The 17,874-nt window shown below is 41.7% G+C and overlaps 1 protein-coding gene across 1 annotated transcript in view; it reads left to right on the top strand.

The window, feature by feature from the left end:
* Positions 1-12,472, top strand: part of dachd (dachshund d) — a 93,936-nt gene extending 81,464 nt beyond the window's left edge. The window contains exons 7-11 of the mRNA XM_061088761.1: positions 1,455-1,600; positions 4,698-4,845; positions 5,481-5,624; positions 6,873-6,941; positions 10,917-12,472. Coding sequence (XP_060944744.1) covers positions 1,455-1,600; positions 4,698-4,845; positions 5,481-5,624; positions 6,873-6,941; positions 10,917-10,954 — 545 coding nt within the window. The 3' untranslated portion in view covers positions 10,955-12,472. The remainder of the gene's footprint in view (positions 1-1,454; positions 1,601-4,697; positions 4,846-5,480; positions 5,625-6,872; positions 6,942-10,916) is intronic.
* Positions 12,473-17,874: the final 5,402 nt, after the last annotated feature.

The raw sequence follows: 17,874 nt of genomic DNA, 5'->3' as shown, positions 1-17,874 counted from the left end.
TATATCAACCTGAGCTGGAGCCAACTGTAATGCTTTTGATCTTTGATTAGTTATTTTATTGAGATAAAATGGGACTTTCATGCTTTGCCACTGTGTGAGGAGAGTGCATTTCACATCTCCACCCAGACGCCCACCTCCAAACGCCGACAGGACTGCACCAAACAAAACAAATTACCACAGGAGTGGCTTCTTAAAAGTAGGCAATTCATTATTTTTATGAAGTCAAATTATAAACAAATTTTAATCCATTAGGCAACCATCCATTCTAATTAATCAACAGGAGTGAACTCCATCTGAAAAAGGAGAAAGGTTGTTTACGCTCTCCACGGACCAGCGGTGCATATTTCACCGTCTTCCCCTCGCAGAGAGAGAGGGGGAAAAAAAACCTTCTCCAAATTACAAAACTAAACTGTGAATCCTAACACTCGACTTTTGGCGCAGAGATGTTTCCAGGGCATTTGCAGATGCTTGAAATAATCTCCAATGTTTTTGCTCAATCTGCTCTGAGGATGGGTGAAATAAATACTTTAAACTAATTAATGTAAGACCAGCTGTTCCCAGCACTTGGCTGGCGTCGGTGAATATTGATGGGAGGGAGAGGCAGGGCTGTTCAGCTCCACTCGCTGTATGTACAAGACTCAGCCTGCCACATAAACAGAAATGAATAGTGGATGAGAGCAGAGAGGCGCTGTGCACAACACAGCCAGGGTTCCACATTACAAATAAAACTTTTCCCTACTTTCATTAAATTAACAATTAAGCAGCTGATGGTGCAGACTTCCTACCGAGACCCTTTTTACACTGGATGTGTTTAATAAACTGTCTCGGAGCAAGATGGTAGCACTTACTAAATTGTTGGCTTGATAAACGCTCACTGGACAGAAACATGTGTCGGATCTGATGGGGCAACAAACGCCAGTGTCTGACACACTGTTTTAGTTTGACCAGGCTGTATCTGCGTCTGCCGGGCTCGCCTCCTGCTTTCCCTCCCTCCCTCTCCTGCTCCTCTTCCCTCCTCTGAGGCCTGGAGAGGAGGCTGGACAGCAGATGGCAGGGCCCTACCCCTCTGCCGGTGATGAATGGAGTATGATGTCATCTTAGGTTTGACAGGCACTCGTGCGTGCATACACAAAGGAAGCCTGAGCCTCTGGGGTCAAAACTGCAGGCCTGCTTCTGATTTTTGGAGTCCACATGACATCTCTTAAATGAAGCTGGATTTATTTCCTGGTTGATATTGTTTAACCCCACATTTAGACCCTGCTGGTTCACCGTGTTTAGAAATAAAAGGGAGAGCAGGGATTGGCTGCTGGAGATCAATACAGACCCAGTTGGTGCCACTGGGTCAATATGTGTCAGCACGACAGAAAACCGCTCACATATTCTGATTTGCTCATTTATATTTGCATAAATACAATCCTTTTTAGTAATTGTCAATGTTTCTTTTTTCTCTGCAGAGGACAACCTGTTGTGCACCCCGACAGCAAGAGACAGCTACGAGAGGTTGTCGTTGGCTGGACAGGCTCTTCCTCCTGGCTTCCCTTCACCATTCCTCTTCCCAGATGGGTTGTCATCAATAGAGACCCTACTCACAAACATACAGGTATTGTCAAGTGAATGAGTCGCCGAGATCACACATTAAGACACAACCTCCTTCAAAATACACTGCTAGCATCAACTTCTGGTGGAGCAGACCGTTAAACAGATTCCCCTCAACCTCATGTATCCAGGTCTCCATCTACCTCAAGGAGGTCTGGACAGATTCACACACATTAAAAGATGTGTACGTTCTGCCTCCAACCCAAAGTCAAGATTGGATTACTTAAACCATAATGGTGACATTTCAATATGTGTGCCTGTCATCGCTGTTTCCAAGCATTACCCAAAAAACTGCCATTTTCGGGAAATATACATCTCACTGTAAGGTCTACGTTTTAGCATTTTGTCTCCACTGTTATCATCAACAATTAATTCCATCTATTGAAACTTTCTTTTGATTGTGGTTGAAAGCTCCAAAAATAGCTAGATTAACTTTTTTGTCAAACTTTAAAGTCGTTGTAGTTGCCAAACCTTAACCACACCGTCATCATAGATGTGCCAGAGCCAGACATACACTCATTTGTGTCATTTTGTAATCCATTGATAATTTTGAATTCAGTAAATAAGGAGCCAATTCAAAATATATAAGTTACCACAGTTCTGTATATGCAATGACCACCACCATAGTTTGTCTACAGTTTTAAACTTTAATTGTGTAGGTTAAAGTCATTGTCACGATGCTCTATAAGAGCTTTTTAACTTCAGAAAAAATAGCAATTTTACAAACAATTAAGATACTAAACATGCATGTAAGGATACATTTACTAATTTATATATATATACATACCCCAATAATACCCATTAACTCAGACCGTCATTAACTGAAAATCTCAAATATTTCAGTCTTTGGCGATTCCTGGATTTACTGGTAGTTACAGCACATGCAGATTACTACTACAGCTCATATCATCCTGAGGACAGTAAAACAAATTAATGTCATTTTGATAAAGAAGTCGAGCAATAATTGGCTTTTTCCATCATTCTGTGAGCAACTGTGATGTGATTTTCTGCGAACAGCAGGACACAGTTAAAGGAGCCGCTCTCCTCGCTGAGATGTTGGAGGTGTGCAGCCTGTCGCCTGCAGCTCGTCCTCTAACGTCTCACTGTGGCTGCTCCTTCTTGTTCCATTACTCCCCTGCAAATATAGAACTGTTGCAGTATTTTCAACAGCGAGCCATAGGCTCAATCACCACTGTGTTACCTCATTCAGCGACAGATAGCGACTTAACAGACATTTATTCAAGTGAAATATATCAAGATTGCCACTTAAAGGCTCCATCACAAACGCCCTCTGTCAGAAAGATGAATGTATTTGCCTTCTGTCTGAGTGTAATGATGTGTGTACACTGCTGCCCTTCTCATTGCACTTGGACCGTTGGCGTCAGAGTCCTGCTTTTCCTTTGGCTCCGTGTGGTAATTAGAAAGTCACAAGTAAACCCGTCACAAGCTCCCACCCTTCCAACGAGTCATTTCTGATAATGATCTTTGCCTCGAATATTTATATAGAAATCAACAAAATGAAACCAAGCAGAAAATTAAGATAAAGCAACTTAGAATAAATTGGGGTCAAAAGAATCAACAATTAGTAAGATATAGCCCGGCGCATTTGATGTGATTGCGTGTGGACGGGGAATAATTGCGATGAAAACGGCCGTGGTACTGTAAAGCTCACACATCCTTCAGTTTAGGACTGTCAGGAGTGTATTTGGAATGGCAGTGATGTAATTGATACATGATGAGATACTTGTCATTCATATTATTCATTCCTGCCTCTGTGAGGAGCATGAAAAATGCCACAGAGACAGACACTGTGTTTTTATACTCATCCAGTTACAGTTGACAGCAGTGAAGGAGATCAGTAAGAAATATAAGGAGCTACAATGGAGTGTGAAGAAACTGACTTAGCCCATATAAACCTTTTACACTCTACTTAACAGACTGGAGCTTTGTCCGAACGCTATTTCATCTATTTCACGTTTTAATTTGAAGGTGCTGAACTGTGTTTCCTTTTACTTCCCAAGAAAAATTGCTCTTAAGCAGAACCCATACCTCAACAGTCCCCTTAGTGAACAGTATAAAAACCCATTAGAACCAGTTTTTTACTTGGATCTGCACCACATTCCAAATAGTCAAAGATATCAATCCCCTAAATGTAGAGATGTAGAGTATTAATCACTAAGATCAATAAATTACACCCTGAGAAATTGGAGAAGATGTCAATAAGTGCTCTTACTTGCAATGTTGAAGAAGGAGATACATTTGCCCCTTTCTTCCATATCTGTGACAACATTCCATAGGGTTCTTTCTTGGCCCATCCCCTATCCTTTCACCAACCTTCGCTGAAATCCGTTTTGTGTAATCCAGCAGATAAACAAGCAAACAAACCAACCAACAAACCAGAAATGGCGCTCAGTAGAACACACACCTCTGCCAAGGCCCAACGGTCCCCTTAAATTCAATCAATCAAGCATCAACTTCACACACTCCCTACGGGTGGTTCCCTTCTCTGAGAAATCAAGGCAAATGTCAAAATGTTTAAGAAAGTGGGGAATAGAATTCACCCGCGATCCAGATCTGTGCTAAAATCGAATGGGCTCTTATGTGACCCAAACCACAACCTTCCACCAAGTGTCATCAAAATCCATAGAGTAGTTTTTGTGTCTTCTTGTGCACAAACAAACATATTTCACAGTGTTGACCACAAGGATTCAGACATATCCAGCTCTCCTATTTTATTGCTTTAATTTCTCATTATTTTAGAAATTATTATCACAAAGAACCTGACTGATGAACGTTCAGTCTCCTGAACCTTGTTCGAGCTGTGGAGCAGCTAAAAGAAAGTGACATGTTCACTGCTAAAACCGATAATAAAGGAAGATGACAGGAACCATGTAGCAGCGGTCAGCTCTTCCTCCTGTTCTGTAGAACCGCTGTGATTCTCCCTCACTCCGGTTTGCTGTCACTTCATCGTTCATGCCCTTAAATAGCCCCCATCACCCTCTCTTACCCTGCACTCCCATCTCCTCTACATCACTTTGGGAGCGTGTGTATATATTCATGTGTGTGTGTGTATCTGTGTGTGTGTTCATGTGTGTGCACAGGGCTTGCTCAAAGTGGCAATTGACAACGCACGGGCTCAGGAGAAGCAGGTGCAGCTGGAGAAGACGGAGCTGAAGATGGAGCTGTTCAGAGAGCGGGAGCTCAGGGAGACTCTGGAGAAGCAGCTCGCCATGGAGCAGAAGAACAGAGGTACCGCCTGGCGCTGAATCCAACCTGCCAGCAGTTGTGTGTGTGTGTGTGTGTGTGTTTGGGCAGGCGTTAACTCGTGTGTATTTTTCGCAGACTTCATAGGCCTTTGCACATGCAGACGTGATAGTTGTTGAGTGCACGCACACGGCTCTGCATGTTTAATGTTGACGTTATTGAAACTGTGACACGAGTCGTCGTCTATTTCTTCGGTTGCACATAATCTGCTTAGCGCCCGGGTTTTCTTCCTAATAGTCAGTTAACGTAATTGGAAATACACATCACACTTAGAGAAACTCACTCCGGCTCTCATGTTAAATGCATCGGATTCATACGCTAACTGTGCCGTTTATGTTTAATGAGAAAAATTCATGAAAAATATCCCAATAAATTTTTCAATTTGCTTTAATTCCCTCCAGCGGTTTGCGAAGCCGCAGTCAGTATTTGCTCTGATTCTCCGTTAAGGGGAAGATCTTTATATATGATAAAATATTAAGCCTTTTTTATATATCACTATGATATTTTTTATTTTTTAATGAGGTGATTATATCTGCAGTAATCAGATTTCAGTCAAAAGAAGTCTCCTCTAATCTGCCCCGGACCTCATATATCAAAACTGTGGTCTTTTCTCACGTCAGCGATCGTCCACAAGCGTCTCAAGAAGGAGAAAAAGGCCAAGAGGAAACTCCAAGAAGCTCTGGAGTACGAGTCCAAGAGGAGAGAGGTGGCCGAGCAGACCCTGAAGCAGCCGTCGCCCTCTGACAGCATGCGTTCACTCAACGGTCAGACACTCCACAGTGAGACACTTCCTATTTCTTCCCCATCAAAAACGTCTTGTGGGTTTTCAGTGTGACAAATGAGGGCAAAGAGCAAAATGGGTTCTACTAATGTGATTGTTCAAGAGATCAACGTTACCTGAAGGAACTATTTGGATTCCTCAGAGGTCTTTATCCTCAAAAACAGAATTATTTTACAAATGGTGTCAATAAATTAGCTCACATCTTTAACCATATCTTATTTACTTCATATTTATGGCAGAGGTAAGTAGATTAATGCTGATTTATGCATATCTCAAATTCTCAGCCTGTGCTCAAAGGCTGCAGCTAATAATGATGTTAAATAATCAATTCATCTGCTGAATATGTTCTCGATTAATTCACTTATCATTTAGTCTGTTTCTTCAATTAGTGAAAAGAACGTGACATCTTGTTTTGTCCCACCAACAAAATCCAAAGATATTTTAAAAAATCTCTACATTTGAGAAGCACGAACCAGAGGTTGATTGACATGTAAACAATTAATCCATGTTCAAAATACCTGCCACCTAAGTAATTTTACTTATAATCGATGAACTGACTCTTGTTTTCAGCTGTAATCTGCACATATTACCATCTACTTAGTAAGATATTGCTACGCCGGGTGCAGAGTGTCGTCATAACATACATATTTACAATCCATGATTTTAATCTAACAGCACATAGGGTTTGTTGCATAGTTCAGGATTTACATAGAAAACAAGATGAGATCTTTACTGTTACTGAGAAACCTTCAAATAACACGTTTGTCAAACTAAATGTGCTGCAGTCAAATTGTGTTTATTTTTCAACATATTGGTTGGTTGTGCTTATAATTTTATTCTAAATGTATTTTTTACTTCTTTCACTGTAGTTCATGAACATTATACAGCACAGTGTGGAGTAATCAGGCCAGTTACAAAATCCCAATATGACAATATCGAAAAACAGTTTTACTATCGACTCATTTAACCACCAACACATCTGTACGTTTACTTAATCAAACAACAGAATGCACGGTTCACTGCTTTTAAGAGATAATTATTCCAAAGTCTGTACAGATACTAGGCTTGTTTTTATCACCACTGATAATAATGGCGCTCTCCGTCCAATGCACTCGTGGGAAGGAGATGTAGCTCGGAGCGTCTTGTTTTGAATGAACGATGCTGTGAAGCAGGCGTTGTGATAGGTGGATGTCAGGGATGTTTAACGGCGGTGATCCCTCTCTTCTCTCAGACTCCCTGACCCCTGAGATGGAGAGTGACCGCAGCAGTGGAAGAACAGATGCTGAAAGGACAATACAAGGTACAGGGGCTCAGATGAGACAATAAATCTCTCTCTCTCTTTCTCTGGCTCTGGCTCTCGCTCTCGCTCTTGCTCGCTCTCTCTCTCTCTCTCTCTCTCTCTCTCTCTCTCTCTCTCTCTCTCTTCTCGTTCCCCTCTCTCTCTCACACACACACACACTCACATCGACACACAGACACACACTGCTTCAGTTTATGAACATTAGTGTTTCTGTGCCTGCTGTTCAGGCATACAGCTCACCATCTGGGCCACAGCACTGGGTCAAGATCATTGGTTTTCTGTAGAAATAATATTATTCTTTTACTTGACTTCTCAGAGGCGGAGATTCCTTCAGGAAACAGATATACTTTTATTCACAAAAAAATGCACAATGCAGTGAGTAAAACAGTGTAACAACTAGAGGAAGAAGGATGCAGAGAAAGAAAGAATGAAAGAAGTGGTTTGTTTACAGCCCGGGAAGCATTAATGAGTCATAAAACCACAAAAAGCAGTGGAATCCCCCCTTTGATAGTAATAAACGGGGCAAATCAATCCATTTTATGAATAAGCCTTGTACATTTTTAATGGTTTGTTTGTTTGTTAGCCTTGGGGGTGCAGTATGTGTTTGGGGAAGGGCGCTGTAGTGATAACCTCGGTAGACTGTCTGCTATCTGTGTTTACCCAGATACACGACACCTCGCAGAGGTTGAATATCCTCATTATTGCTCCAACGTCTTCCTTTAATACGCCTCGGCTGCGTCCGCTCACCACCGTCTCTTATCGGAGAGAGAGGTCCCAATTTATCTTGGCGGAGAATGCTCCGTGTAAATTGCTGCGAAAAGTGGGAGAGAAAAAAAATATTCATCTTTTTATGCAAGAATAAGTTGGGTCCCTTGAATTCTTTAATGTTTGATTAGTCTACTTGAACTGGGGTTTTTTGTGTGTGTAAAAAAAGAAAGAAAAACCTACTTAGTGAAATGATGACTCCTCCCTAATTAAATGTCATTCAGTCACTGCGGGGATCTGAGAGGAGTTTGATGTCCAAAAAAAGGAAATCCATATGTCATCATTTAAATACAAAGATAACTTCTAGATACAGCGTAATTATAGCCCCTTATTTCATACCAAATTAGTATATTTAACCAGAGCGTTTTACACTTAGATGATGAAGAGCCGGCTCTTTGTAGTCTAATTGTATCAAGTTGAATGTGTTAACGCTTTACACGCCCGATAACTGCAGCCATTGTCCCGTTTGAATGTAAAGTTTTGGGTTGAAATGGAGCAGAATTGGTGTTTCTCTTTTTATATTTGATCCCTGCTTTGCACCAGTGAGCCCCAGAGCAGATCATTTATTTTGGGGGTCTCTCAGTCACTGTGATCACTGCATGGAATAGCAGAATGAAGGAGGAAACTGAATAACACACTGCACTTTGTGTTTTTGTTCAATTAGAGAAGCATTTGTCTGCCACCCATGTCTCCTCTGCTCTACTCCGCAAGCCTCGCTGTATAATTAACCTCGAATGGCAAAAAATGATGTTGATGAATTACACGAGCAGGAGGGGGGGAAAAAAAACAAGCCTATCACTCGCATGAAAGCCGAGAGAAATGTGTGGGTATATTCTCAACTCCAAACTCAGGGAGGCGAATGGCGAGAGAGAGTGGGGGGAAAAAAAATAATAATGAGGGCATAATTTTCGAGAACTAATTATTTCTATTTGTCTTTTGTCACACTTCTCTAATTCTGCGATATTAACACAGTCTGTGTTTATTAATTGCTTTTGCAGTGTTTTGAATCGGGTCCAAGTGGGAACGTAGCTCTTTTCACAGGCAGGCGAGCTACTGGGACTGTACCTCGCCAGTACTGCCTGGCAACGGTGCACATGCCAATATCTTCCCCCAGTATCTCCGCCGGTTCCCTGCCGCTTCCCACTCGATGTGTTCGGCAAGTTTACACGACCCTGTGCCCAGAGATAAAGTTCTTTGTTGCAAGATTAAACATCAAAACAGTTAAAGTGAAATTAAAATTAAATGAATGAATGTCACTGAAGCAAAAAAGGCTGTAATTAATGGATCCCTTAATTGTCTTCATAAAATATTTGCATGGGCATAATTTGCATAATTTCCATGTATTAATTAATCTTTCAAAGGAATTTTATGCTGAGAGAAGCCAAAAATTCCCTTTGTTTTATTTAGCATCTAATGAAATATTTATTCTCTTTAATGAACTTTTCATCTTGATTTGAATATAAAAATACCAAAGTTTGAGCATATTATAATGAGAGGCTCTTTCATAAAACGGCGTAAATCAAGACGTCACCGGGTTTTCTATTTGTGTGCAGGCGTGTCAACATTTGCGCAAATGTGAAAATGGATCGAGAATCGCTTATCAGACCCCTCCTCACTTCTCCCCTGTCCTTCGTGATGATTTCATCTATTAGAAGTGAAACGCCGCAAATACCCAGCGTCCTCTCGACAACGCATTAGCTGTCATCAGCCCTCAAATAATCAGACAGTCTTTGTTTTCATTAACACCCCCTATAGCTGTGAGGACGGGCAGGCAGACAGGGTGTGAGGTGAGCGTGTGATGTTTCTTCTGCTCGTGCCCAGAGAGGTGCGTGCTTGTGTGTGTGTGTGTGTGTTTGTGTGTGTGTTTGTGTGTGTGTGTTTGTCAGGTTGTGTATCCCGGCTCTGCGCTGTAGCACCGTGCGTTCACGCCGTAATGACTTTTACACAGAACTCAGTGGTTGCTGCTTGAATAGAGGCAGCCAGAGTGCAATGCCTCCGAGACCCACGGCAGTGCTGGGTAATTAGCCTGTGTGTTTGTGCAGCCCCTCCACCCCTCCACCACCCCCCCCCACCCCTCCTCACACACACACATAACATGACCAAGCCTTTGTTGTCTCCACTCTCTGTGCACAAAGCATAAAACACCGGCTAAGGAGGAGAAAAGGACTAATTGATAAGATAGTGATAAAACAAAGATGATCAACAAAAAGAAAGTTGATAGAAGAGGGATCCTGTTGCTCCTGTGTGTAACGGCCTCAGAGTGAAAACCAGCTGTATTCTCCGACCTCTCTGCAGAACAGGACTCCAGCGTCTCCTCCTCGATGTCCTGCGCGGCTCGTGTCATGTCCGACAACTTCCTCGCCGCTAAATGTCTTTGTGTGTCTGTCTGTTTCCTCTTTAACGTTGAATTATTTAGGCGCGCTGCCATAGAGAGGTGCGCTTCTTTGGAGGCTTTACTGTAGCGTTTCTCCGGCAGAGGAAATGTGAAGGTAATAAACGTCAAACATGCTCCTGAGCTGTGCCTAACAGATGCTTTTACCAGCTCAGCGTCGGAGCAGCGCTGCTCGCTCAGGCGAACACTCAGACAAGAGCGTTTCGCTGCAAATGGACAAAGCTCGTTAGGTTGGAGGTGTCTGGAGATAACGCAGCGGAGGAATGTCTGCTGTTTTCAATAAACACTATTTCCATGCAGGAAATGTCACTTAGAGAGCGCTTTACATCGTCAGCGCAGTAATATGTTCGAACAAGCGTATCAGTGGAGATGTCTTAAACACGTGCAGCACACGGATCTGATACCTATCATGGCTGCTTTTACACTGTGTGTTTTGTGGGTCATGAAATATGCATGTTACACTGTAATTATATGTGTATGTCCTGCCTAATGCACTGAGTATGATCTTAAATACAACGGCGAAGCAACTTTGAATTAAAATATTAAATAACGCTATATTTTTTCTTTCTAATCTGTGTATCTTGTAAGTAAGAAAAATGGGCGTACGTGATATTTAATCGTATTTGTCACGGCCTCTAACTTTATCTCATCCTTAAATTGGTTTATGAAGCCGCGGTAACGCTGCTGAAATAGAAAGACTAGAGGGCAACATTTCAAAGTTACGTTTCATCAACAATCACATCCTGAATGGTGCGTTTTCGTCAGCAGGATGTTTCGCTGTTGGCTAATCCCTGGCTCCTGTGTGTCCTCTGTTGCAGATGGAAGACTGTTCCTGAAAACCACAGTGATGTACTGATAAGGCCGCGAGGAGCTGGAGGAAACAAAAAAAAAATTTCATGAGAAAAAAAAAGAGAGAGAGAGAAAGAAAGAAAAGAAAACCCATGAAGATTCTCAACGGCCCTTATCCAGGCTGATTTAATAGTGGAAAGAAGTCAAGCTGCTTGTAGGAGTTCAATGGAAATGCTGTGTTCACCCAAATGCTGGAGGAGGTTGTGTCTGAATGTAGAATAAGAAGTCTTTTGTTCCACCACCAGAGGCCGGCGCAAAATAGTTTGATGAAGCAGGTTTTGACGGGTTGGCCCAACGTGAAGGATAACATATATATTGAGCACAGTAAAAAATGTACCCATGGTACACTGTTGGTAATAACTCGTAAATTCACAGCACTGAAGATTTTTATACTGTATCTCAGCCAGCGAGAAAGCTTCGAAAACGAAAATTCGACTGAAGGTTTGTTTTGTATTTCAAATTGAATTTTGAGAAGCCCAACGCGTGGAGATGAACCTCGCGGGGGGGCGAGAAAAAAAAAAGAAGTGTGAATCTGTCCACGTGTTCATCAAAAGAGAAGACTGATGTTTTGATTTCAATGTTTTCTAAATTAGATGACAATACAATCAAGTTTCCTTTTTACCATTGTTGTATATACATGATCGGATGATAATGATAGGAACAACTCACTCTATCGAACCCCAGCGGATTGATGAGGTATGTGTATATAACGTTAAGAGGTATTGTGTATGCAGTAGAGCTATTAGGCAAACAATACCACCATTTATATAAACCTACAGTTTTGTTTTGTTCTATTTCTGAGCCATCATTCTTTCCTATAGCTGCCATTTTGGTGAGAAAGCATGCAGGCATGTAAATGTTTGTCCTGGAATTATGATATTTAATAAATCCTATATTGTGCTGAACAAATACTAGGGTTGACTCACTCGAGCCCGCAGGATTTTGAAAAACATAACTATCCGACATTTCACTTTCCAAAAGACTTTTGCTGTCGATAGTACTGTAATCTTTGTAACAGAGGTAATATTTCTTGGAATTTACTGTACATTTGTCATGAGACACACTCAAACGTCAGCACCTCTCGATACTTTTACAGAAAAAGAAAGGAAAAAAAAGATCCAGACTAGTTTTGACCACGTGTCGGCTTCAGCAACAAACGGTCACGACACAAATGTTTCCAATCTCGAGGCAATTTAGTAACCACAACGCTCAGATCCCCGTCGAGCCGACACAAACACACTCTTCTTTTTTTAAGAGTGGGCGGCGACATCCTGACGAGAAGAAGAACTCACGATAAGTTTTGATTTTTCTTGTTACTTTCCCTGAAGACTTCTGAATTTCCGTGCTGAAACACCTGTGTATATTCTCTAGACATGAGCTGATGTCAGTCGTTTAACTGCAAACCAGTTTAGACCTTATGTGTTACAATCAGGGGAGGAAGAGGAGGATGAGGAAGAGGAGGAGGAGTGTCCCATGTTCACAATGTGTTTGTTCTTTTTGTTCTCAATGGAGTGTCTAGGTCTGTTGTCACTGATAACTTATATAGCTTCTCGAATCATCTCTTCATTGTATTTCAAATTCAAATAAAAGTTAACATGTTGATGATAAACTGTGAGTTAATGTTGCCTGAGGTCTTGAATACACTTCTATGTCGATGACACTGTGGTTTAAAGGTGGACGTCCCATATGACACTGGATTTATTGTAACATTTCACGCACAGCCACTGACTACAGATCGTATATAAAGATGGACGACATGACAGCTCCCCAAAACTGAAGCCCCCTGGTGGCTGGCTGGAGTACAAGTCATTAAACCCTGCCTCTACTCTAGTTCGGTGCAAATTTTCCTGTAACTTCTTTGATGCCATAAAAGTAAGTGGCAGCGAGATGACTCCTGATTGGTTGAGCTCATGCATCTGCAGGAACTCAACACCACGGCTCCACCCCCTCGATTTCTACTTTGCGGACTGGCTGCAAATAGCTACCTTCATATTTCTAAATGAATGTTGGATATTTTAGCTTCATTCCCTGATAGTGGGAGGCGTCGTCCATCTTTGTATTTATTCTATGACACTGACACATGTAGGCGAGTGATGGAAACAACTGCTTTTCTTTGCAACTCAAAATAATTGTTGTGTTTTCAGCGTGTGCGTTTTTTTGAGACCTTTAATATCAGCCCTCAGTCTTTTAACAAATTTCTGTGTTTTATATATGGCTTAAAAAATTAAAACATTACAGGTATATTGTACTGTAGAAAAACAAATGAGCATATTGTTCCTCCATTTATATTGAAGTTTAAAAAAAATTGTATGTGTCTTGAAAGGAGAACGTCTTCTTTGAGTTTTTTCCTTCAGTGCGTGAGTGTGTGTGTGTGTGTGTGTTACGTTTAAATGCATTGGCTAATCCTGGTGGGGGGGGAAATGTGTAAATGAGCGGGTGACCAAGCTCAATGTAAATTAATAATTTCATGTGTACTTTCAAGTGTGTGACACTAATTCACAATATATCACCATAAAATAAACACTTGCAGTTTAACCAGTTGTGCACAATGCAGGGTGATGCATCAAAATGTTTTATTTTAAAAGAAAATTCACCCAGGCATTGAGGGAGTTGCATTTTTCATCTTCTTCTTTTTCAAATGTGACATTGTCTTTTATTGTGGAGCTTACAAATACAAACTTCTTCTTTTCTCATAACGATTATTAATAATGACTGTTGAGTAACATTATTTATTTCTGCTCTAAATACACAATAGTCATGTGCTGGGATCATTTCAGAGCCGTAACAGGTACAGCTCTGGAAACACATCTAAAATATGAAATCGACATTGAGAGACAAATTTCTCTAGTAAGCAATTCTGAGGGAAATGTGTTGACACAGCACGCTTGGCCCATTCCCATTTTGCATGCTTTTTAAAGCACGGCCACAACACAGCCGCCCAGATGAATAATTGACTGATTGCTGCATAATTCAATGCTGCATTGTAAAAACCCAAGGCCTGAAATATTTCAAGCTTTTTTCTTCTTCTTTTTATTAAGGAAATTAGGTTAAAGTTTCAATCAACCTTGAAAGAACAATATGACACACTGGGCGATCAATCACGGAGCCACGCTGCCGGTCGGGTTCACGCTCACTCCGACTGCTGCTCCTCCTTGGAATCCAAGCTCACTCCGGAGCGAGAGAAACTCTGACATCTCGTCCACTTTATCCGTTTAATGACTCAAGCGTTCCTCCTCTTCCACCGCAGTGAAAGACTCACTCTGCTCGCCGCCAATGAGCTCGAGAGAGACGTGAGCTGTTCACAGCTATTACTCAGATATTCTGTTTATTTCTCTATCTGATGCCTTTTTTCTGCGCCGGCATCCGAGAGGAGAGGGCCCGCAGCTACATGTTTCATATCACTGCACATTTTGTAATAAATTCAATTCAGTACAAATATGACCATGAGGCACAAAGACTTTAAATACCAAATGTGCATTATAGCTGTGTTGCTGCATTTGCTGCGGTGTGGAAAGTGCAGCTCTGATTGCATATTCAAAGCGTCGGCAGCCGTGTGCTTTATTTACTTGGCATGACGTGGAGATGTGCTCATGAAGACATCATCCAGATGTGATTATTCCGCATGATTCCGTCTCTCCTCTCACTCTTTGCCTAATGTCACATTGCTCACATTGTTGCTGTTTAGTGTTTGCTTGACCAGCTGAAGAAAAGTGCTCCCGACACTGTGCAGATTATTATTTATTTTATTTTTTTGACACTTTAAGGGTAAAAAAGTTTCACCAGAGAGAAGAGGAGTTGTATTTATACGCCAGCATCGCGCCGACTGCAGTGTTAACCCCGACCCTGCTAATTCTCTGCTCATCATCACGACCAGGCAACGGCCATTTAGTGCAAAGCAGTAATTCTGCATGTCTTGATAAGTCCATGGTGCCCCGAGTCTGCAGAGAGACATTAGGAAGGTGCCGGCTGATAGTCTGAAAGATAGGACTAATGTCACCTAATCAGATAGACCATTATGTATTAGCGAAACTACAAAACAGTTTTATCTGACAAGGGCCAGGCCACATTACCTAAATTAACATTTTGCAAGCGTGAACATGGAAGACCACAGAGGCGAGGGGAGGGCTGCAGGACTGCGGCCTGCGCTTAGACATTCGGCAGTAATTATTAATTTATGATTGTCTCTGGTCTTAATGAAAATGAAAGCCAGGAAAGAGAACAGGGAGGGATAATGTGGCGTGAAATTGAGTTTCATTTGTACAGGGGCCACCTTTTAACTTTGCGCTTCTTAGGCGGAAATGGAGCTGAGCGATTCCCCCCCCCCTCTCTCTCTCTCCAGAGAATGTATCTCAGTGTTTTTTCCCATCATGTTCTCTCTTTCAGTCTCTCAGTCAAAGCGTGTTCATATCCTCTCATCCTTTTGTGATATTTGGGGCCAACACGCCCTTTAACATCTCCATTACTCGTGCGAGGCCTTTTCAAAATGACACAAGGCTCTTTGATGTCTGATAACTATGTCAACAAGTTTCTTGAATGGAAATGTCTCTGCACAGTGTTGCTTTAATGTCAACCGGGCAGCACAGAAAGGTCTGCCATCAGGTTGGAATGAGAGCGGCCCGAAGAAAGGTAGATTGATTGTGTTGTTGACTGTAGTACACTGTTGATGTGATCCAAGAAATGAGTTTAAAGTGATTATTATTTTTTATTTAATGGAGGTATATACTGGTAATGCTGATCCCTGTGGGAGGGGCGATGCCAATTCAAAGCTTACACTCAACACTGAAGTGATAATAGTGTAGCAGCAGGGAAGATGGAGGTGATAAGGGGCTGTGCAGAAATATATGCACACACGCTGGGCATTAGGTCATTCATATATATGTAAAAATATAGATTTATATATTATTTAAGTACTGTATTCTGGAAACTATATTTTTGGTTTCTTTTTTGGCTTATATCAAAGCACATGACATAGAAGACATTGATTTTTGGTTGGTTGGGATATGGCCACATGGGGGCAGTTGGATAATTACATATCTGATAGAAAAAGGGCAACGTCTACTACAGCTGTGTTTTTGGACATCTGATGAATCAAAACATCCAATATTAATTGTATTTTAGCTCCTAGTTTGGTCTCCACCACCTCCTGAGGGACATGTCTGGTTCTTAAGCTGCTAAATGTCCAACTCTGTTCACCACCAGCTGCACAGCAAGTTGATTTCTACAGGTTTATTCTTTTCTGGAGACATTTTTATGTATGGTGATGATGGAAGGGGCAGTTGGAGATTTACATGTTCCGGGAAACATTGATTACAGATGTGTTTCTGGTCACCTGATGAATCAGAGTCCAATATTACCTGTCTTTTTGCTCTTGTTTTGGTCCTCACCACCTCCCGAGGGACATTTTTTGCATTTTTTACGATAATTTTAAACCATTTGTTATTTGAAATGAAAATTAATTTAAGCAAATACCAGAATAATAACACCTAAAATAATTGTACTGCAATTTTTTTTTATTTGCTGCCCCCTCACAGCTCACTTCAAACCTGATGCACCCATGCAACGTTCGACTTTGAAGCTGCTTCACGTCTGAGGTGGCGTCTGTAAGCTCTCGCAAAATTACTCACAGCCGGAGTATCCAAATCACCAGGGTTGGTTATATTAAGTCAATTACATTTTTACAATTGTGAGCGAGGGATGGTTAATTTAGTTTGACCCGGGAGCCCCCCCGACACTCCCCCAGATAGCAGATGGATGAGACGAGTGACCACAGGCGTGAGGGAGTGTGTGTCTGAGTGTGTGTGAGCCCATTGGATTAGTCTTCATTTGGCGCCTCTGTCATGAGGGAGGGGAGGAACGAGCACGGCGTGGCAGAGCAAAGAAAACACACAGGGTCAGGCAAACACACACAAACACAAGCGTGCGCTATTAACCCCCCCCCCCCTCCTTCACTTCAGCTCATCAACTTTATTTTGCAATCTTCCCTCAGAACCATTAGAATACCCTGAAGAAATGACTTTCCAATTAAAGCGGATCTAGAAGAAGAAGGTTTTTCTTTTTTTCTTTTTCTTCTTCTTTTTTTTATCTCTTGCTCCTGGAGTTCTTTATTCCAATAATTTAAATTGGAATTGATTTTTCAATTTACCCGCTGACTGCTATGGACACAGAGCAGGGGCCAAATGGAGCCACGTCCCCGGAATATTTGTCACCGTGGCGCGCCACATGTAAATTTGCACAAGCTCCCTAAATAGCAATAGATCTCATCCTGTGAGAACAATCGGGCCGGACTTCTAGTGATTATTCAGCAGCATCAGGTATTTATCTCTGACTTTATCCTGTGTCACTGATCTTCCCTTAATTCCCTTAGTTCACTAATTAGGACTTTATTCAATCTTGAGAACAAACAATCACAAATCTGTTCAATTACAAAATAATTGTCAGAATCTAAGGCTACGTCCACACTATTACGTTTTTATTTGAAAGGTCATCAACTCTGGCAGAGATACCTTTGGCGTCCACACTACTCGAGACATAGCAAAACACTGCTGGATGTTTTAGTATGAAAACTCCAGTGCTGAGTTATTGTCTGGACGGGCAGAAACAGAAGACATAGACACTCACTACCGCTCGCTGATTGGGTCTTTTCTGTCCCGAGGTAGCCTTCACCTGATTCGTCAGGCATTAGCCTCGGCTGCCAGTGTAGAGCGCTACATGGTCAATGAAGCTGTTTTCAGACATGACCTGTGGGTAAAATCCAAGGAATCGGCTACGGAGTTAACCAAGAATTTTCCTTTTCACACGTGAACAACACAGCAAGAGATTTTCTGCACAGACGCATTTGCAACAGCATCAATTATCTCCACGTTATCAGGTGAGAGGTAGAGCAGCCGAGTGCAGCAGGAAGTGACGTATTAAATCCACTTCGTAGTT

The sequence above is a fragment of the Limanda limanda genome, chromosome 16, assembly GCF_963576545.1.
Source record: "Limanda limanda chromosome 16, fLimLim1.1, whole genome shotgun sequence".
Taxonomy (NCBI): Eukaryota; Metazoa; Chordata; class Actinopteri; order Pleuronectiformes; family Pleuronectidae; genus Limanda; species Limanda limanda.
The sequence above is the reverse complement of the archived record's forward strand: the minus strand, read 5'-3'. Positions and strand labels throughout refer to the sequence as shown.